The following is a 20,570-nucleotide window of genomic DNA, read 5'->3' as shown; positions in this document are numbered from 1 at the left end:
ACGTGCGGCGCGGCTACGTGACGCGCTTTATTGGCTCAGTAGCGCCCCAGCACGGTGGCCAGCAGCGCCATCCGCATGTACATCCCGTTCTCCGCCTGCCGGAAGTACGCGGCGCGCGGGTCCGAGTCCACCTCCACGCTGCGGAAGTGACGTCAGCCGCGGGGCACCGCCCCCCCCCCGGGGACCCCCGAGGGGATGGGGGACCCCGAGCCCCGCAGCCCCCGCACCACCCGCAGCCCCCCATCACCCCGAGACCACCCCCACCCCTTACACCCCAAGCTGCCCCAGAGCCCCCCCAGCACAACACTGACCCCCCCCAATGCCCCCATCCCTGCCCAGCGCACCGCAGCCCCCAAACTGCAGCCCTTGCCCCCCGAGCTGCCCCAGAGCCCCCCCAGCACACCCCAGACCCCCCCAAACCCTCCCATCCCGGCCCTGAGCCCCCCCCCAACCCCACCCCGCGCACCGCAGCCCCATTGCCCCAAGACCCCCCAGCACATCCCAGACCCCCCCATCGCCCCCATCCCTGCCCTGTGCACCACAGCCCCCATTCCCCCTCCCAAAGCCCCCAGGAGCCCCCCAGCACACCCCAGACCCCCCCATCACCCCGACACCCCCCAAACTGCAGCCCTTACCCCCCTAAGCTGCCCCAGAGCCCCCCCAGCACAACACAGACCCCCCCATCACCCCGACACCCCCCAAACTGCAGCCCTTACCCCCCTAAGCTGCCCCAGAGCCCCCCCAGCACAACACAGACCCCCCCAAAAGCCCCCCATCCCTGCCCAGCGCACCGCAGCCCCCATTCCCCTTCCCAGAGCCCCCCCAGCACACCCCAGCCCCCCCCAAACCCTCCCATCCCGGCCCTGAGCCCCCCCCCAACCCCACCCCGCGCACCGCAGCCCCATTGCCCCAAGACCCCCCAGCACATCCCAGACGCCCCCATCCCTGCCCTGTGCACCACAGCCCCCATTCCCCCTCCCAAAGCCCCCAGAGCCCCCCAGCACAACACAGACCCCCCCATCACCCTGACACCCCCCCAAACTGCAGCCCTTACCCCCCCGAGCTGCCCGAGCCCCCCCAGCACACCGCAGACCCACCCTCCAAAGCCCCCCATCCCTGCCCAGCGCATCACAGCCCCCAAACTGCAGCCCTTGCCCCCCGAGCTGCCCAAGCCCCCCCAGCACACCCCCAGACCCCCCCAAACCCTCCCATCCCGGCCCTGAGCCCCCCCACCCAGCACACCCTGGCCCCCGTCCCCCCAACCCCACCCCACGCACTGCAGCCCCATTGCCCCAAGACCCCCCAGCACATCCCAGACCCCCCCATCGTCCTCATCCCTGCCCAGCGCTCCGCAGCCCCCATTCCCCCTCCCAAAGACCCCCAGACCCCCCCCAGCACACCCCAGACCCCCCCCACCCCTGCCCCCATCGCCCCGAGCCCCCCCCAGCACACCCCAGACCCCCCCATCCCTGCCCCCATCGCCCCGAGCCCCCCCCAGCACACCCCAGACCCCCCCACCCCTGCCCCCATCGCCCCGAGCCCCCCCCAGCACACCCGAGCCCCCCCCCACCCCTGCCCCCATCGCCCCGAGCTCCCCCCAGCACACCCCAGACCCCCCCACCCCTGCCCCCATCCCTGCCCCCATCGCCCCGAGCCGCCCCGAGCCCCCCCCAGCACACCCCAGACCCCCCCATCCCTGCCCCCATCGCCCCGAGCTCCCCCCAGCACACCCCAGACCCCCCCACCCCTGCCCCCATCGTCCCGAGCCCCCCCAGCACACCCCAGACCCCCCCCACCCCTGCCCCCATCGCCCCAAGCCGCCCCACAGCACACCCCAGACCCCCCCCAGCACACCCCAGACCCCCCCACCCCTGCCCCCATCGCCCCGAGCCCCCCCCCAGCACACCCCAGACCCCCCCACCCCTGCCCCCATTGCCCTGAGCCGCCCCCCAGCACACCCCAGACCCCCCCACCCCTGCCCCCATCCCTGCCCCCATCGCCCCGAGCCGCCCCGAGCCCCCCCCAGCACACCCCAGACCCCCCCACCCCTGCCCCCATCGCCCCGAGCCCCCCCCCAGCACACCCCAGACCCCCCCCCACCCCTGCCCCCATCGCCCCGAGCCCCCCCCAGCACACCCCCGCCCCCCCACCTGATCTCGTTGACGCGGGGCAGCGGGTGCATCACCACCATCTTCTCCTTGGCCCGGGTCATGATGTGGGGCGTGAGGATGAACTGCCCGAAGCACTGCGGGGGGGGGGACGACACGCGGCCCTCAGCTGCGGGCAGGGGAGCCCCCACCCCGCGGAGGGCAGGCGGCCGGTGCCCCCGCGCCGGGGCGAGACCTGGGGTCCCCTCCCGTCACCCCCTACTCACGGCTTCGTACTCCTCGGCCAGGCGGAAGCGCTCCTTCTGGATGCGGGTCATGTAGAGCACGTCGGTGTCCGGCAGCGCCTCCTCGATGGTCCCGAACTCCTCCTGGGGCGGCAGCGTCAGCGGGGCCGGGGGGGGCGCGGGGCCCCCGGCCCCCCCGCCGCGCCCGCTCACCTGTTTGATGCCCTTGGAGGCCACGAAGCTGGTGATGTCGGGGGGCATGCGGAGGCCGGGGGGGGTGACGTAGCGCAGGTTGACGCGGTACTGGGTGAGCAGGCGGGCCAGGGAGTGCACCGTGCGCCCGTGCTTCAGGTCGCCCACCATGGTGATCTGGGGAGAGGGCTCGGTCCGACCCACGGCACCCAACGGCCCCTCACGTGGGGCCCTTCGGTCCCGCGGCACCGTGGCCGCCGCACCCCCGGCGCCTTACCGTCATGCCGTTGACAGTGCCCAGCTCCTCCCGGATGGTGAAGATGTCCAGCAGCGCCTGCGTGGGGTGCTCCCCCACCCCGTCGCCGGCGTTGATCACGGGCTTGCGGCAGTGCTTGGCGGCCAGCTGGGAGCGCAGGCAGGGCTGAGCGCGGGCAGGACCCGGCTCCCGCTCCTGCCGTCTGCCCAGCCTGCCCCAGAGCGCGGGTCCCCATCCCCGCCGCGGGTCCCCGACACCTCCGGGGCAGGACGCGTCTGCCCCCCGGCCCCCCCTCACCTCGACGGCGCCGGGCTGGGGATGCCGCAGCACCAGCACGTCGGCGTAGCAGCACATGGTCTGCACGGAGTCAGCCAGCGACTCGCCCTTCTGCACCGAGGAGGTAGCCTCCGAGAAGGACAGGACGGAGCCGCCCAGCCGGTTCATGGCCGCCGCGAAGGAGCTGCTGGTCCGCGTGCTCGCCTCGTAGAACATGGACGCCATCACCTTGCCCTGCGGGGGCCGCGCCGTCACCTCGGGGAGCCCAGGGGCGCTGGCGCCCGGCACAGGGCTCCCGTGGTCTCGCTCGGGGTGCCGGGCAGACGCACCATGCCCGGCTCACCTTGAGAATGTCCAGGCTCCGCTCCTTCTGCACCAACATGCGCAGGGTGTGCGCCACGTTGAAGAGATGCGACATCTGCGGGGAGAGGCGGCTCAGCCGGGGCGCACGAGGCACCGCACCCCCCCGCGCCCATCGGGGCGCCCGCCGCCGGCCCGGGCACCTGCTCCTTGGAGAACTGCTGGACGGAGAGAACGTGCTGTCCGACGAGGGGGTGCAGCAGCGGGGAGGTCTGGAAGTGGGGCACGCCCTGGGGGGACGCTTGGCGCGGGTAGAAGTAGCCGTCCTGGATCACAGCCGGATCTGCGGCACCGAGAGCCGGCCGGGTCAGCCCGCGCGCGGGGGGGTCACGCAGAGCCCAACCAGCTCCTTTGCCGCAGGTCCCCCGGACCCCCACAGCGCTCACCCCGCCTCCGCCGCCTTCCTGATGGCCTTTTCGCGGGCGTCGTCGGCTGGGGTGGGAGAGAGGAGCGACGACATTAGGGGGTGCGGGCGGCTGCGGCACCCCGGGCCCCGCTCTCCCGGGGTGCTGCCAGCGCAGCGCAGCCCCCCTGGCACTCGCAGCGCTGGGCGAAAGGACCGCGGGACCCCGACACGGGGCAGGGCCAAGCCCCGGCGCGGTGCTGCGCCCCTCTCCCCGCAAAACCCGATCGGACGCAACCCAAATCACACTGGCAGGCGAGGGGTCCCCGAGGTGCCGCACGGGCTGGGGCAGGGGGGCAGCGGGCGGGTACGGCCGTGCCCTGTCCCGTGGTGCCCGGCCCCATCGCACGGTGGGGAAAGGGGCCCGTGCCAGAGCGGCGTGGGTGGCCCGGGGCCAGCGCGGCACCTGGGGGAGGGGATGCACTCATCAGCTGCGGTTAGTGCCATTAGTACGGCCGCGTCTCATTGAGTGAGTCCCCCCCGCGATATTACCGGTGCCTCGGGCGCCCGGGCGGTGCGCGGCTCCCAGCCTCCGGAACGCTGAACGGGACACAAGGGCCGGCGTCAGCAGGGCCACCCGACCGCGGCCCCAGACCCGGCCCTGGGGGCAGCACGCTCGCTGCCCCGCCGCCCGCCTGCCGCGCTCCGCCGTGCCGCGCCGCGCCGCTCGCCCCCCTACCTGGCAGCCCGGGGTCGGAGGCCCGGTGGATTCGGGGCGGGAGGTGGAAGCGCCCCTCGCCCCCGGGGCCGGCCCGGCGGGGGCTGGAGGCCCGGCTGCGCAGCGTCTCGCCGGCCGCCACGTGCCGGGGCCGCTCGGGAGTCTGCAACGAGAGGCTGAGCTGGAGCCGGGGCGCGGCAGGGACCCCCGCTCCCCGCCCCGCACACCCCGGTACCTTCGTGGTCTCCTTGGCGGGGGCTGCGTGCGGCGCCAGCACGGCTCCCGAGGGCCATTTCTTCACGTCCTGCCCGTAGCCGGGGGGCACCAGCACCTGCAGACATTGGGGGTGATGGGGTGGGTGATGGGGGCACCCGGGTGATGGGGGCACCCCGGTGATGGGGTGGGTGATGGGGGCACCCCGGCGATGGGGTGGGCGATGGGGGCGGGTGGGCGATGGGGGCACCCGGGTGATGGGGTAGGTGATGGGGGCACCCGGGTGATGGGGTGGGCGATGGGGGCACCCCGGCGATGGGGGCACCCCAGGGAACCCCCTAAGATGCTGGGGGAAGGGTACCCGGGACCTTACCTGCCCGTCGATGTACGCGACCTCCCCGCGCAGGACCACCCTCCGCACTGTCCCCTTCACCTTCATGCCCTCAAAGGGCGTCCAGCGTGCCTTGGAGAAGGCTGTGTGGCTGGGGATGATCCACTCGTGCTCCAGGTCCACCTGCCAGGACAGCGGGTCAAAGACAGCGGGGCCAGGGCCGTGGCTCAACCCAGGGTGGGTGGGCAGGGACCCACCTCCACGTAGGTGTCCTCCTGCACGGGCAACCCGAAGATCTTGCGGGGGTTCTCGTAGAGCCGCTGGACGATGTCCTCCACGGCGAGCCGCCCCTCGGAGACGGCCGTCAGCAGCAGCGGCAGCATCGTCTCCAGGCCAGGGTAGCCGGGGGGCGGCTTCTGCCCCTGCTTCTCCTCCAGCGTGTGGGGGGCTGCGGGACGGGGCCGGTCACCGGGGGACCTGCTACCGTCCCTTCGCCGTGCTCCCGCCCCACGGCCGCCGTCCCCCAGGGCTCACCGTGGTCCGTGGCGAAGCAGTCAATGGTGTCCATGTTCTCCCAGAGAGCCTCCACGTCCTGCTGGGTGCCCAGCGCCGGCCGCACGGCCGCTCGGCCCTCCCCAAGGCGCCCCAGGTCGTCCCGGCACAGGAAGAGGTGGTGCGGGGCCACCTCGCACGTCACCGGGATCCCCTTCTGCTTCGCCGCCTTGATGAGGAGGATCTGGGGGAGCCACGGTGAGAGGGGGGGCCCCCCAAACAGCCCCGCACCCCAGTGCCCGGGGTCCGCAGTCCCCCCCGCCGCTCACCTCCTCCCTGCGGGCCACGTGGCAGATGTGCACGGGGCGCTGGTACAGCTGGGCCACCATCAGGACAGCGGCCACCGTCTGCCGCTCCGCGTGCGCCACGATGGGCAGGTGCCGCGGCCACTGCTCGAAGTGCTGGGGGACGGGGGGGACGGGGCTGGTGGGTGCCGGTGCCAGGAGCCGGGTCCGGCCCCGCGCCAGCCCCTGCCCGCCGCGGCTCACCTCCATCCACAGCGAGACGTCGTCCATCTGCAGGCTGGAGAAGGTGTCGTTCAGGTACATCTTGAGCCCGGCGGCCGCGCTGGCCAGGGGACCCAGCGAGCTGGCGTTCTCCGAGGAAGCCCCCAGGAAAAGGGCGAAGTCGCAGCGGGCCCCGGCCTCGGCCAGCTACAGGGGCGAGAGGCGGGTGGGTGCCAGGCCAGGGCCAGCCCCACCGCGGGCGACGAGCGCGCCGCAGCCGGAGCCTCGGCACCCGGGGAGGAGATGCGGGCACGGGGCCGGGCAGCCGCAGCTCCTCACCTTCTGCGCCAGGGCAAAGGAGGCGGCGTCGGTGACGGCGGGGCTGGTGTTGGGCATGGCGCACACCATGGTGACGCCCCCGGCCAGGGCGGCCGCCGTGCCCGATGCGAAGTCCTCCTTGTGGGTGCCGCCTGGCTCACGGAGGTGGACGTGGACGTCGATCAGGCCTGGGGAGCGGGGCAGCGTCAGCACGGGCAGCCCCCAGCCGTGGGGGACGCAGGACACCCCAGCAGCGCAGGGAAACGCGTCCTGTCCCCGCGGCACCCTCGGAGCCCCCGGTCCGGCTCCTGGTGCTGCGCCCTCGGAGCCCCCAGCCCCCACCACGTCCCCAGTCCCACCTACCCGGCAGGCGGATGAGCTTCTGGGACGTCATGCAGTCCACGTGCATCTTCAGCGGCGGGGGTCCCCCGATCTGGCCCAGTGCCTGCGGAGGAGACAGCAGCCGTGAGGCAGGACCCGTTCTGCAGGGGCGTGTGGGGCCAGAGCTCAGCAACGGGGCCAGGATGAGAACGTCTGCCCAAGCTGCGCCCCAAAAAGAGCCCTCCCACAGCAATACCCATCTACATTGCCCACCCCACGCTATCCACAACAGGACTTTCCTGCCCCAGCCCCCCACCTTTGCTCCCCCACCTGCACCCACATCCCTTGAGCCCCCGTGCGCCCCAGCCCACCTCCACAAAGAGCTTGGTGCACTTGATGTCGATGATGAGCGGCACAGAGTAGTCGACGGCCAGGCGCCGGGTGCGGTACCCCTTGGTGACGAAGGAGGAGAGCCGGCGGCCCCCCGAGTTGCGCATCGAGAGGTTGATGACCATCTCAAAGTGGTTCTCGGCCAGGTAGTCCAGGATGCTGCGCTGGGTCTCCCGGGCACCGGCCTCGCTGCCGTCCGCCTCCTCAAAGTGCCAGTCGACGGCCATCACCTGCCGGCAGCAACGCCTGTCAGAGCCCCACGCCTGCCCTGAGGGTGCCCCCAGCCCCTGCCGGACCCCCAGCCCCAACCTTGATGCCGTGCTCGGTGTAGAAGTCGGCAGTGCCCAGGCTGGCATACAGCTTGTAGCCGAGGCTCTCCAGGGTCCGCACCGTGGGCAGCAGCTCGCTCTTGTTCTGCAACGACCCCGGGGCCGGTCAGAGGGAGGAGCGGGGGGCCCCGGCCCCCCGCCCCAGCTCCACGCACCTTGTAGCTGCCGATGGTCAGCAGGATGTTCTTCTTGGGGATCTTGAAGCCGGTGCTGAGCATGGCCTTCAGGTAAGCCTCGCAGCGGTTCTCCCCAAAGCAGGCCACCTCGCCCGTGCTGGTCATCTCCACGCCCAGCACCACGTCGGCGCCCGCCAGGCGTGAGAAGGAGAACTGGGGCACCTGGGGGCGGGGGGGGGCTCAGGGGCTGCCCAGCCACGCGCCCCAGCCCGGCCCCCACGGCCCCCGCTCACCTTGACGCCGACGATGCCCGTGCCCGTCATCAGCCCCACGGGCTCCACGTCCTCACCCATGATCACCTGGCTGGCCAGAGCCACCAGGTCCACCCCCAGGGTCTTGGAGACGAAGGGAAAGGAGCGGGAGACGCGGACGTTGCACTCGATCACCTTCAGCTGGTCGTCCTGGGGGAGAGAGGACGGCGTGGGGCTCATCGGGGGCTGCGGGGTGTCCTCCCGCCGCCACTGTGCCGGCCCGGCATGGTCCCTCGAGCTGGGGTACCTTGGCGACGAGCTGCAGGTTGAAGGGCCCGGTGACCTGCAGCTCCTGCCCGACAGCGTGGACGATGGCCTTGATGCGCTCCAGCGTCTTGGGGGTGATGTCCTGGGGCGGCGTCACCAGCGTGGCGTCACCCGAGTGCACCCCGGCGTTCTCCACGTGCTCCGATATGGCGATGGCCACCACCACGCCGTCACAGGCCACCGCGTCCACGTCGATCTCCTGCAAGGAGGAACACGGTCACAGCCAGGCGCCGGGGCGGGAGGACGGGGTGCTCGTGGGGAACGGGGGCACCCCGGGGCTGGAGCAGCCTCCTGGATGGACCTTGGCCTCCTGGATGAACTTGGAGATGACAACGGGCTGCTCCTTGGACACGGCCACGGCGTTGCTCAGGAACTTCTCCAGGTCGCTGTCCGAGTAGGCCACGTTCATGGCGGCGCCGCTCAGCACGTAGGAAGGGCGCACGACGCAGGGGTACCCCACTTTGCAGCAGAAGTGCTTGGCCGACTGCGGGAGAGCCAGCAGCCTCAGGGGACGTGCTGAGGGCCGGTCCCCCCTCGGGCAGCCCCGTCGCCCTCACCGGCCCCCCACGTCCCCCACCTCCATGTCGGAGAGCTCCTTCCAGAGGGGCTGGCTGATGCCGATGGAGTCAAGCAGGCGGGAGAACTTGAAGCGGTTCTCGGCCGAGTCGATGGCCTCTGGGGAGGTGCCCAGGATGCGGCACTGCTGCCGGTGCAGGGCCATGGCGATGTTGTTGGGCAGCTGCCCACCCATGGACAGGATCACACCCTCCGGGTTCTCCAGCTCGTAGATGTCCATCACCACCTGCGGCACCACGTGGGGCAGGGGGATGGCTGGGACAGGGGCCACGGCAGCCAGCCCCACAGCAGGCACGGCCCCCAGCCCCGCTCACCTCAAAGGAGATCTCGTCGAAGTAGAGGCGGTCGCACATGTCGTAGTCCGTGCTCACTGTCTCAGGGTTGTAGTTCACCATGATCGTCTTGAAGCCCATCTGCAGGGGGAGAGGGACGAGGTTGTCCTGGTTTTGGCTGGGATAGAGTTAATTTTCTTCCCAGCAGCAGGCACAGTGCTGTGGTTTGGATTTAGTAGGAGAAGAATGCTGATCACACGCTGATGTTTGGTTGTTGCTCAGTACTGCTTATGCCAGGCAAGGACTTTTCAGCTTCCCCTGCTCTGCCAGGGGCACAAGGAGCTGGGAGGGGGCACAGCCAGGAGAGTTGATCCCAACTGCCCCAAGGGCCATTCCATACCATACGGCGTCATGGGCAGTATGGAAACTGGGGGGGTTGGCCGGGGAGCAGCGATCGCTGCTCGGGGACGGGCTGGGCATCGGTCGGCGGGTGGTGAGCAATTGCATTGGGCATCACTTGCTTTGGATATTGTTATTACTATTATCATTATTATACTGTTACTATTATCATTACTATTTTACTTTATTTCAATTATTAACCTGTTCTTATCTCAGCCCAGGAGTGTTTCTCACTCTCACTCCTCCGATTCTCTCCCCCATCCCATCGGGGCAGGGGCAGTGAGCGATGGCTGCGTGGTGCTGAGCTGGGGCTGGGGCTCAACCACGACAGAGGTGAAGCCAAGGGCCCCTCAGGGCACCCCGCTACTCCCCAGCTCCGTCCTCTGACCGAGGACACCCAACCCACCGACCCCGCGGGGTGCCGGGGCCCAGCTGACCTTGCGGAGCTCCTGGATGCAGCCAACAGCACACCAGTCGAACTCGACGCTGCTGCCAATGCGGTAGACGCCGGAGCCGATGACCATGACGTGGGGCTCACGGAAGGCCAGGTCGTGCTCGGTGCCGTTGTAGGTCAGGTACAAGTAGTTGGTTTGGGCCGGCCACTCCGCCGCCACGGTGTCGATCTGCTTCACCACCGGCAGGATCTTCAGGTCGCGCCGCATCTTGCGCACGGCCAGCTCGGTGCTGCGAGTGGCAGGGTGAGCGCCGGGACGCGGGCCGGGGCACAAGCGCGGCGCTGCCCCTTCCCCGTGTTACCTGAGCACAGCCAGGGCCACCTGCTTGTCGGAGAAGCCAAGTTGCTTGGCCCGCTTGAGCACAGCGGGCGGCATGGTGCTCTGCTCCTCGCGGTACGACTCCAGCAGCACCGCGTGGTCCGTGATGTTCTTCATCTTGTGCAGGAACCAGCGGTCGATCTTGGTCAGCTCGTAGAGCCGCTCGATGGAGTAGCCGGCCCGCAGCGCGGCCGCCAGCACGAAGATTCGCTTGTCTGTTGGCGTCTCCAGCTCCTGCCGGGCCGGGGGGGGTGAGCAGGGCTGGGAGGGGGGCAGACAGCCGCCTCCCCCCGACCGCGACGGCAACCCGGCCCCCCGCCCCAGACCCCTGGCACTCACCACGTCCGAGGCCAGCTTCACAGTATGGTCAAAGCCCACGCAGTTCTCGTCCACCATCCTCAGCGCCTTCTGGAATGCCTCCTCGAAGTTCCTCCCGATGGCCATGACCTCCCCTGCGGATGGGGCCGTGAGCGACCGGACCCCGCACCCGCCCGCGCTGCCCGCCCGCGCTGCCCGCCCGCCCCAGGCTCACCCACGCTTTTCATGGAGCTGCCGATCTTGGTGCTGACGCGCAGGAACTTGCTGAGGTCCCAGCGCGGGATCTTCACCACGCAGTAGTCCAGGCTGGGCTCGAAGTTGGCCGTGGTGGAGTTGGTGACGGAGTTCCTGGGGAGGGAGCGGGGGTCAGCGGCCGGGGCTGTCCTGCCGAGGGGGCCGCAGGACCAGCCGGGGGAGCGCCCCATCCCCTGCCACAGCGCTGCCGTTACCTGAGGAGGGGCAGGGGGATGCCCAGGGCCAACTTGGCGGCCACGTAAGCCAGGGGGTAGCCGGTGGCCTTGCTGGCCAGGGCCGAGCTGCGCGAGAGCCGGGCGTTCACCTCGATGATGTAGTACTGCAGGCAGCAGGTGAGGTTAGCGGAGCGGAGCAGGATGCAGCCCCCACGGCACGAGGCCGGGCGCCAGCTCCCTGCTCCCCGGCGCTGGGCCGGCACCGGAGAGCCGCGAGCGCGTGGAGGGCCCCAATAGCAGCAGGGACCAAACGCGAGGGCAGGCGGGCTGGGGAAGGGCGGCCATCGACGACGGCTGCGGCGGGACGGAGCTGGGCAGAGGCCACCCAAGGACCGTACACGCACGTGGCACTGGGACTGAGAGAGCCAGCGCCTCGCCGCGCTCACAGGGACCGGCCGAGCCGCTGACACCGTCAGACCCTCTGGCCCCAGGGACACCAGGCACCGTGGCCCGGGGAGGCTGGTGGGGCACGGGGCAGGACCCAGCCCAAGGAGCTGCGGCCGGGACCCCCAAGGGGCCACGCTCACCTGCTCCGACTCGGGGTTCAGGGCAAACTGGATGTTGCACTCGCCCACGATGCCCAGGTGCTGCACCACCTTCACGGCCGTGCGCCGCAGCATGAAGTACTCGGTGTCGTTGAGGGTCTGGCTGGGCGCCACCACGATGGACTCGCCCGTGTGGATCCCCAGCGGGTCCAGGTTCTCCATGTTGCACACCTGGGAGCAGCGGGGGGGGGTCACCGTGGGCTGCTGAGGTCCCGACCCCCCCACACGCTGCCCACCCATGCTCCCGGCGGCTGCTGCCCCAGCCGGGTCCCCGCCGGCTCCCACCGCCTTCTCCCATGCCCTGGGGAGCGACACGAGCCCCTGGGACACCCCATGTGTGGCAGCCCCCCCAGAGCACGGGGGGTGCGGGAGGTCTGGCTCAAGGGGTGCAGCTCCCAGCAGCACACGGCAGCCGTGCTGGCGCCTCAGGAGGGGCTGGGGAGCCCACCCTGGGGCTGGGGTCCAGCGGGAGCCCCTGATCCCACACCCCCAGCACCCGCTCCTCCGTGAATTCCCCCCCAGCAGAGGTCTGGGGCGGGGGTCTTCCCCCATCCCATACCGTGACGCAGTTGTTGTAGGCGTCCCGCACCACCTCGTACTCGATCTCCTTCCAGCCCTTCAGGGACTTGTCCACCAGGACCTGGGAGGTGTGGGTGAAGGCTTGGCTCACCAGTGCCACCAGTTCCTCCCGGGAGTTGGCGAAGCCGGAGCCCAGGCCCCCGAGGGCGTAGGCGGAGCGCACCAGCACCGGGTACCCCAACCGCTCGGCTGCTGCCTGCGCCTGCGGAGAGCAACGGGGTCACGACGGGAGCAGGGGGAACGGCACCCTGCCCCATGAGCACCCCCCGTCCCACCCCCGGACCTGCTCCAGGGAGGCAGCGGCCTCGCTAGGTGCCACGTGCTCCCCGATCTCCTCCATCTTCTCCACGAAGACCTTGCGATCCTCCGTCATCTCGATGGAGGCGACAGGGGTGCCCAGCACCCGCACGCGGTACCGCTCCAGCACCCCCGCCTTGGTGAGCTCCACGCCGCAGTTGAGGGCCGTCTGCCCCCCGAAAGTCAGCAGCACCCCGTCGGGGCGCTCGTTCCGGATCACCTGGGGGGCACGGGGCGGTGGGGCAGGGACCCACGGCGGCCCTGCGGAACGCGCCCCGCACCCTCCGCCTGCCGCCGTGCCTGTGCTGCCCCCCAAGCACCCCTCCGCCGCCCCCCAGCCCCCGGGCATCCCCCCAGCCCGCCCCTTACCCTCCGGGCACCCCCCATCCCTGCGCCCCCCAAACCGCCCCTCTCCCAGCCGGCGCCCCGGGGTGCTCACCTGGGCGACGTACTCGGGGGTGATGGGGAGGAAGTAGACCTTGTCCGCCAGCCCCTTGGAGGTCTGCACCGTGGCGATGTTGGGGTTGATCAGCACCGTCTGGATGTTCTCCTCCTTCAGCGCTTTGATGGCCTGATGGGGAGCAAAGGGGTCATGGCTGGCAGCCCCGGTGACCCCCAGAACCCCCCGTGCCCGCAGGGTGGGCGCTCACCTGTGAGCCCGAGTAGTCGAACTCGCCCGCCTGCCCGATGGAGAGGCCGCCGGAGCCCAGGATCAGCACTTTGCGGGGCCGGGCCACATCCTGGCCCCCCGCCGGCACCTTGTAAGTCAGCCAGTCCCGCAGGCGCTCCCGTACTGGGGGGGGACGGGTCACGCTGCGGCTGGGGCCACACGCACCGCCGCGCACGGCCCCGGCGCCGCGGCCCCTGCCCCACGGTCCTGCCCGTGGCCTCTGCACGCAGCCTGGCCCCCCAGACCCCACCCGCAGCCCTGGACCCAAGCGCCCAGCCAGCCCCTCCTGCCCCGCACCCACCCGTCCGGGCACCGCCATCTCCGCTCTGCAGGTCCCGTGCGGCCTCCACGAAGACGTCGAAGAGCCCCTCCAGGTCCGTGGGGCCGGCGCGGTGCTCAGGGTGAAACTGGACGCTGCGGAGGAGGTTAGGCAGGGCACAGCCCCACGTCCCCCCAGCCCGTCCCCCCAGCCATGACCCCGCGCCCACCTGAAGAAGGGCTTGCGCTCGTGGACGAGCCCCTCGTTGGAGCCATCGTTGGCGTTGGTGAAGAGCGGGGCCCAGCCGGGTGGCAGGCTGCCTGCCTCCACCGCGAAGCCATGGTTCTGTGCCGTGATGAAGCAGCGCCGCGTGTCCTCGTGCAGACACGGCTGGTTGTGCCCGCGGTTCCCGTACCTGGGGCGGCGGGACGGGCGTCAGGCAGCTGGGACCCCGCGGTGAGCCCCTGACCCCAGCCCCGGACCCCACAGCGAGTCTCCGACACCGCAGTGAGCCCCCGACCCCAGCCCCCGACCCCGTGGGGAGCCCCCGACCCTGCAGCGAGGCCCCGGACCCCAGCCCCGGACCCCGCGGCGAGCCCCGGACCCCGCGGCGAGCCCCGGACCCCAGCCCTGGACCCCGCGGTGAACGCCCGACCCCAGCCCCGGACCCCGCAGCGAGCGCCCGACACCGCAGTGAGCCCCCGACCCCGCGGCGAGCCCCCGACCCCAGGCCCGGACCCCGCGGCGAGTCCCCGACCCCAGCCCCCGACCCCGCGGGGAGCCCCCGACCCCGCGGCGAGGCCCCGGACCCCAGCCCCGGACCCCGCGGCGAGCCCCCGACACCGCAGTGAACACCCGACCCCAGCCCTTGACCCCGCGGCGAGCCCCCGACCCCAGCCCCGGACCCCGCGGCGAGCCCCCGACACCGCAGTGAACACCCGACCCCAGCCCTTGACCCCGCGGCGAGCCCCCGACCCCAGCCCCGGACCCCGCGGCAAGCGCCCAACACCGCAGTGAGCCCCCGACCCCGCGGCGAGCCCCCGACCCCAGGCCCGGACCCCGTGGTGAGTCCCTGACCCCAGCCCCCGACCCCGCGGCGAGGCCCCGACCCCAGCCCCCAACCCCGCGGCGAGCCCCCGACCCCGCAGTGAACACCCGACCCCAGCCCTTGACCCCGCGGCGAGCCCCCGACCCCAACCCTGGACCCCGCGGCAAGCGCCCAACACCGCAGTGAGCCCCCGACCCCGCGGCGAGCCCCCGACCCCAGGCCCGGACCCCGCGGCGAGGCCCCGGACCCCAGCCCCGGACCCCAGCCCTCGACCCCGTGGTGAGCCCCCGACCCCAGCCCCAGACCCCGCAGCGAGCCCCCGACCCCAGCCCCGGACCCCGCTCACTTCATCTTGTAGGTGCGGGCGCCGAGGGCCAGGGAGAGCAGCTGGTGCCCCAGGCAGATCCCAAAAACGGGCTTGGGCTGGGGGGCGTCCAGCACCCGGCGCAGGCTGGACACCGTCTCCTGGCAGAGCTGCGGGTCCCCGGGGCCGTTGCTGATGAACAGCCCGTCGAAGTCTGTGCCGAGGCAGCAGCGGGGTCAGAGCGGGGCCCCCCGGCTCCCAGCAGCGAGGCACCCCAAGCCCACAGCCCCCCGACAGCCCAGGAGGGTCACGCCGAGGTGCCTCCACCCCACAACCCCCATCCCGGTGGCAGCAAGCCCCCCCCCCAGTCCCACAGCCGCCCACGGGCCCCCACGCACGGTCACATTAGGGCACCCCGATGCCACGGGCCGGAGCCCCCCGCCCCAATCACAGCAAGGCACCCCGAGCCTACGCCCCCCCCCCCATCCCTGCAGGGTCCCACCGCGGGCCCCGAGCCCCCAGGAAGGACGACACCAAGGCTCCCCCATGCCACGGCGCGGAGCAGGACGCGGTTCCCTGCTGCCCCCAGCCCCGGCCAAGCAGACAGCCCCCGCTGCAGCCCCCCCTCCCTCGGCAGGGCCCTGGCAGCCCCCCAGCCGCTGCCACTCCACCTGCGGTGTCCAGCGGATGGTCCCAGGGCACCGCGGTGACGGCCGCCCCCCGCTCGCAGAGGCACCGCACCTGGTTGTACTTGAGGCCGCAGTCGACCGCCGTGATGCGCAGCGACCCGCCGGGGTTGAACACGCGGGGCGCCTGTGGGAGGGGTGAGCGCGGGTCGCCCGAGCCCCCCAGGCTGGCACCAGCCCTCCAGGAGCTCCGCACCCCCAGCTGCCCCTCCAGCCACCGCCACGTCCCCCAGCCCGGTGCCAGCCCCCCGGCTACCCCCCCACCATCCCCACCCACACCCCCCGGCCGCCCCCGCAGCCCCCTCCCCAGCGCCAGCCCCCCCAGCCCCACCTTCAGCGACACCTCCTGCACCAGGTGCCGCTTGTTGGGGTCCTCAAAGGAGAGGCTCTTCTCAGGGGTCCCGTCTGGCACCAGCTTCCCCAGCAGCGTCCCCTTCTCGCGGATCTTCTTCGTCAGGGCCCGAGTATCCACCCCTACGGACGGCCGTGAGACGCGAGCCCCCCCAGCCCCGTCCCACCCCAAGCAGGACCCCGCACCCCAGCAACGTCACCACCCCCAACCGCGAACGCGGGGTTGACCCCCTGGCAGGGCAAATCCCCAGGCGCAGGGACCGGTCTGGTCTAGAGGGGCCCCAGCCCCTCAGCTGCCCCCCAGCCGCCCCCCCAGCTCCCACCCCAACCCGGGGTCTCCCCAGTCCTACCTTCCAGCCCGGGGATGTTCTGCTCCTTCAGCCACTGGTCGAGGGAGCGGGATGCGCTCCAGTGGCTGGGGGTCTCCGAGCACTCGCCCACCACCAGCGCAGCCACATGGATCTTGCTGGACTCGAACCACTGCAGGGGTGGGGGGTGAGCATGGCCGGGTGGGGGGCGGCCAGCCCAGAAGCCCTGTGCGCCCCTCGGGTGCCCGGCCTGGCTGTCCCCACGGGGCACGACGGGACGGCTACAGCCCAGGGCTGGGGGAGCCCCGTGGGATGGGGACCCCAGCCCACGGCACAGGACCAGCCCCTGCTGCCGCCCCACGCAGCGTGCTGGGCTGCGCTGCCCCCAGCTCGCCTCACGCCCAGCCCCGCGCGCTGAGGCTTGCTCCAGCCGAGCTCTGGGAGCCCCGGGGCAGCGTGCCCAGGGCCCTGGTGCTGCTGGACCGCAGCCCCCTACCCAGGGACCAGCACGGCCCGCACCGTGGCACCCGCCAGCTCCGCTCAGCCGCAGCGGGAACCGGCGCGGGGGAAAGCACCGCTCCCTCCAGCCGCAGCCTCGCCGGGGAGCCCCAAACGCACCCGTCCCACGGGATCGGGGCTCCGGTTCCCAGGAGCAGGGCCTGCGGGGCTGCAGCAGGGACCCGCGCCCCTGCCCCAGAGCGGACGGCTAGCAGCGAGAGCAGGGCCAGGGGCTCCTGGCCCGCCAGCGCAGGATGGGGCTGCGCAGGGCGGACCCCCGGGGTCGGCATGGGGACACCGGACATGGCACGGCTGCCCCGGGGGCTGGACTCTGCCCCGGGGGCAGGGGTGGTCCTCGGGCAGGCAGCGTGGAGGCCGAGGGGCTGGGAGGGGTCTGGGGGCTGGAGCAGGCAGCAGGGACTGCCCTGCCCTGCCCTGCCCTGGGGGGCCGGGCCCCCCGCTTGCAATGCAGCCCAGCGAGGACAGGCACGGCCCTGCTCCCCGCGTGCCGCGGGGGCGCGCACCCCCGGCCCAGCGCACGGGGGTCTCGGTGCCCGGCGCCTCCCGGGAGCGCAGGGGGCTGCGGCACCCCGCGCCCCGCTGCTCCAGCTCCCGTGGCACCGGGGCCAAACCTCCGCCCGCTGCCGTGCGTGGCGCCGGTGCCCGCGGGCGCCCCGCGCCCCCCTGCCCAAAGGCGTGCGGGCACCCGGCTTCGCAGCTGCGTGTGCTGCAGCCCCGCCGCCCCCGGCCCCGCCGCCCCCGGCCCCGCGCACCTTGCTGAGCCCCCAGGGGTCCGCCTCGTCCCGGGGCACCCCGTAGTTGCCGATGAGCGGGTAGGTGAGCACCAGGATCTGCGCCTTGTACGAGGGGTCGGTGAGGGCCTCGGGGTAGCCCACCATGCCGGTCTGGAAGACTGCGGGAGCAGGGAGAGCGGCTGGGACGGCGGAGCCTGGCCGCCCCCGCTCCCGCCGGCGGCACCGCAGACCCCGGCCCGGCCGCCCCCGTCCCCCCCGCTCCCGCCGGCGGCACCGCAGACCCCGGCCCGGCCGCCCCCGTCCCCCCCGCTCCCGCCGGCGGCACCGCAGACCCCGGCCCGGCCGCCCCCGTCCCCCCCGCTCCCGCCCCACGGCGGGGCGCCGAGCGGGGAGGGGTCCCCGCACCACGCCGGACCCCAACCCCCCGGTGCCGCTCGCCGGGGCTCGGGCCGCCCCCCCAACATCCGCCGCCGTCCCGGACCTGCTCCCGGTGTGTGCGTGTGTCGTCCCCCCCCCCCCCGCACTCACCGACTTCCCCGGCGGCGGCGACCCCGGCGGCCCCGAAGAGGCGGCCGCGCAGCACCGAGCCGTCCTGCAGCAGCAGGCAGCCCATGGCGGCCCCACGTGCGCTCCGGCGGCTCCGCGGCGGCGGCGGCGGGGACCGGGCCAGGCGCGTGCAGCGTGGCGGCGGGAGGATCCGGGGCGGGGCCGGGCCGGGACAGCCCCCGCGGGGGGGCGGGGCGGGGGCTCCACCGAGAGCGCGAAAGCGGGGACGGGGGGCGGGGACGCAGGGGGGGGGGGAAGCGCGGGCCCGGAACCGACCCCGCCCCGCCTCCAGCTCTGTCCTTGCACCACCGAGACCAGGGGAGAGCGCGAACGCAGTCCCCCACTACCACAAATTATGCAGTCGAGTTTCCCGCATTTGGGGAAATCGCAGGGGTCAGCACACCCGGAGTGCAGGGGATGAGCCTCGCCCTGGGAAAACCACCTGCCTGATCATGGTGTCTCCCCTGCCAGGTAAGTATGACACACACCGCCCCGCACCGCACCGCAACGCCCGCCACGCACACACAACACCCGGCCACACCACAAACAGCCCCCGACACCCCCGGCACGCGCGCCCCACACCCGCGCCCTTCCCACCCCACCGTCTTCTGCCACGCACGCCCACACGCTGCGAGCGGCGGGGTCTTTTGTTGCGTGGGGGGAGTCTCCCGGCAGCCCGCGCGGTGCCTGATCTGCGTGGACACGCCCCCTCCCCGCGAGGCCCCGCCCCTGGCGGCTCAGAGCGTCCCTGCCGGCGGCGCCGCGCTCTGCATGGCCCCGCCCCTGGCGCCCCCTGGCGGCTTGGCGGAGCCGCGCTGGGGAGGGCCCGCGCCCGGCCCCGCTGTCCCGGAGCATCCCCGGGGCGTCCCCGCTGCACCCCGGGGGCCGGGGCTCAGCCCCAGGCAGCGGCTCAGCACCAGCAGCCATCGCTCACTGCCCCTGCCCCGAGGGGATGGGGGAGAGAATCGGGGGAGTGGGAGTGAGAAACACTCCTGGGCTGAGAGAAGAACAGGTTAGTAATGGAAATAAAGTAAAGTAGCAATGATAATAGTAACAATATAATAATAATAATAATATCCAAAGCAAGTGATGCCCAATGCAATTGCTCCCCACCCGCCGACCGATGCCCAGCCAGTTCCCAGCAGCTATCGCTGCTCCCCGGCCAACCCCCCCAGTTTCCATACTGCCCATGACGCCGGATGGTATGGAATGGCCCTTGGGGCAGTTGGGATCAACTCTTCTGGCTGTGCCCCCTCCCAGCTTCTTGTGCCCCTGGCAGAGCATGGGAAGCTGAAAAGCCCTTGCCTGGCATAAGCAGTGCTGAGCAACAACTAAACCATCAGCGTGTTATCAGCATTCTGCTCCTACTAAATCCAACCCACAGCACTGTGCCTGCTACTAGGGAGAAAATTAACTCTATCCCAGCCGAAACCAGGACAAATTATTAACCTGTTCTTCTCTCAGCCCAGGAGTGTTTCTCACTCCCACTCCCCCGATTCTCTCCCCCATCCCCCCGGGGCAGGGGCAGCGATGGCTGCTGGTGCTGAGCCGCTGCCTGGGGCTCAACCGCGACAGGGGCCTCCTCGGCACGTGTCGCCTCCTCCCCCGGGGACGTTCCGAAATCTTTGCCTTCTGGCCAGCCCATGATCACTTCCAAGATTCCCGGGCGACCGGGGTTTCCTGTTCGAGCCCGGCGTGCGACCGGTGCCACCCACCTACTCCCCGCAGCACCGGCTGCACGCTGCGCGGAGGGGACCCCCCTCTGCCCCCCAGCCCAGCCCCGGCAGCCGCGGTGCCGGCGGGAGCTGCGCTTCAGCGCCAGCCCCTTCCCGAGCGGCTCCAGCCCTTCCCGTGCTGCCGGCACCTCCCGCTCCGCGGGAGCGCAGCGGGCTGCGACCCTCGGCGTCCCGGCCCCGAACCCTCGGGGTCGGCCTCGAGCCCCCCGGTGCTCCCTGCCGGGGCTCCGGCCAGGGCCGCTCTCCCGGCTGCGGTGTAGGGCACATTTTTAATATCCTGCCCTGCCCGGGCTGGCCCAAGGGCTGCTGCATGAACTATCTCCCGTTTAATTTGTTCAAAGGCTTGGTGTTGCTCAGGGCCCCATTTGAAATCGTTCCAGGTCGCCTGATAGAGGGGGCTTACGATCTGGCTGTAATTTGGAATATGCATTCTCCAAAAACCCACAACGCCCAAGAAAGCTTGTGTTTCCTTTTTTGCTAGCTGGTGGGGACACAGCTGTTGTTTTGTTGATCACGTCCATTGGGATCTGACGACGTCCATCTTGCCATTTTAGTCCTAAAAACCGGATCTCCCGTGCAGGCCCCTTGACCTTACTCTGTTCTATTGCAAACGCAGCCTTCAGAAGGATTTGGACTATTCTCTTCCCCTTCTCAAACACTTCTGCTGCTGCGTTGCCCCACACGATGATGGCATCAATGCACTGCAGATGTTCTGGAGCTTCACCCTGTTCCAGTGCCGTCTGGATCAGCCCATGGCAAATGGTGGGGCTGTGCTTCCCCCCCTGGGCAGTCGGTTCCAGCTGTGCTGAACCCCCCTCCAGGTAAAAGCAAGCTGGGGGCTGCGCTCTGCTGCCAAAGGGGCGGAGAAAAACGCATTGGCGACGTCAGCTGCGGCACACCACTTGGCTGCCTTTGACTCCAGTTCCGACTGGCGTTCCAGCGCGTCTGGCACGGCAGCACTCAGCGGTGGCGTAGAACCATGGAATCGTTGAGGTTGGCAAAGCCCTTTAAGATCACCCAGCCCAACCATTCGCCTACGCTGCCAAGCCCGCGCTAAGCCAGTCAAGGGCAGAGCAGACCGAACCGTGGCCCCCAGTGCCACCGCTGCC

The 20,570-nt window shown here is 71.6% G+C and overlaps 1 protein-coding gene and 1 non-coding gene across 2 annotated transcripts; both read right to left on the bottom strand.

Moving 5' to 3' along the window:
• Positions 1 to 35: 35 nt before the first annotated feature.
• CAD (carbamoyl-phosphate synthetase 2, aspartate transcarbamylase, and dihydroorotase) lies at positions 36 to 17,792 on the bottom strand. The gene is made up of 44 exons (XM_075707766.1): positions 17,708 to 17,792; positions 17,198 to 17,337; positions 15,969 to 16,098; positions 15,599 to 15,741; positions 15,253 to 15,394; positions 14,624 to 14,795; positions 13,459 to 13,644; positions 13,272 to 13,384; positions 12,951 to 13,093; positions 12,740 to 12,871; positions 12,287 to 12,520; positions 11,984 to 12,205; positions 11,407 to 11,595; positions 10,859 to 10,983; positions 10,624 to 10,757; positions 10,431 to 10,543; positions 10,075 to 10,325; positions 9,756 to 10,002; positions 8,962 to 9,060; positions 8,649 to 8,873; positions 8,373 to 8,555; positions 8,052 to 8,270; positions 7,787 to 7,954; positions 7,533 to 7,715; positions 7,358 to 7,462; positions 7,030 to 7,278; positions 6,701 to 6,782; positions 6,359 to 6,525; positions 6,062 to 6,226; positions 5,843 to 5,974; positions 5,556 to 5,757; positions 5,279 to 5,469; positions 5,064 to 5,204; positions 4,713 to 4,808; positions 4,630 to 4,640; positions 4,499 to 4,581; positions 3,560 to 3,699; positions 3,400 to 3,474; positions 3,078 to 3,290; positions 2,802 to 2,927; positions 2,546 to 2,701; positions 2,375 to 2,476; positions 2,151 to 2,245; positions 36 to 138 (listed from the first exon to the last, which is right to left on the bottom strand). Exons 1-44 carry the CDS (start codon positions 17,790 to 17,792, stop codon positions 36 to 38), a joined length of 6,612 nt encoding a protein of 2,203 aa, XP_075563881.1.
• Positions 17,793 to 18,040: 248 nt separating this feature from the next.
• On the bottom strand, positions 18,041 to 18,204 carry LOC142593383 (U1 spliceosomal RNA). The gene has a single exon (XR_012830992.1). It is a non-coding gene; the product is annotated as a U1 spliceosomal RNA (small nuclear RNA).
• Between the last annotated feature and the right edge of the window lie 2,366 nt (positions 18,205 to 20,570).

This window comes from Pelecanus crispus, chromosome 3, assembly GCF_030463565.1.
Source record: "Pelecanus crispus isolate bPelCri1 chromosome 3, bPelCri1.pri, whole genome shotgun sequence".
Classification (NCBI taxonomy): Eukaryota; Metazoa; Chordata; class Aves; order Pelecaniformes; family Pelecanidae; genus Pelecanus; species Pelecanus crispus.
The sequence above is the reverse complement of the archived record's forward strand: the minus strand, read 5'-3'. Positions and strand labels throughout refer to the sequence as shown.

What these genes read in the sequence shown, in the direction of transcription:
- CAD (XM_075707766.1), bottom strand. Translation starts at nt 17,792, where the DNA reads ATGGGCTGCCTGCTGCTGCAGGACGGCTCGGTGCTGCGCGGCCGCCTC. An exon ending in AGGAGCTCTCCGACATGGAG is followed by an intron (nt 8,556 to 8,648) that starts GTGGGGGACGTG and finishes GCTCTCCCGCAG; the next exon opens with TCGGCCAAGCACTTCTGCTG. An exon ending in ACACCGAGCACGGCATCAAG is followed by an intron (nt 7,279 to 7,357) that starts GTTGGGGCTGGG and finishes TGCTGCCGGCAG; the next exon opens with GTGATGGCCGTCGACTGGCA.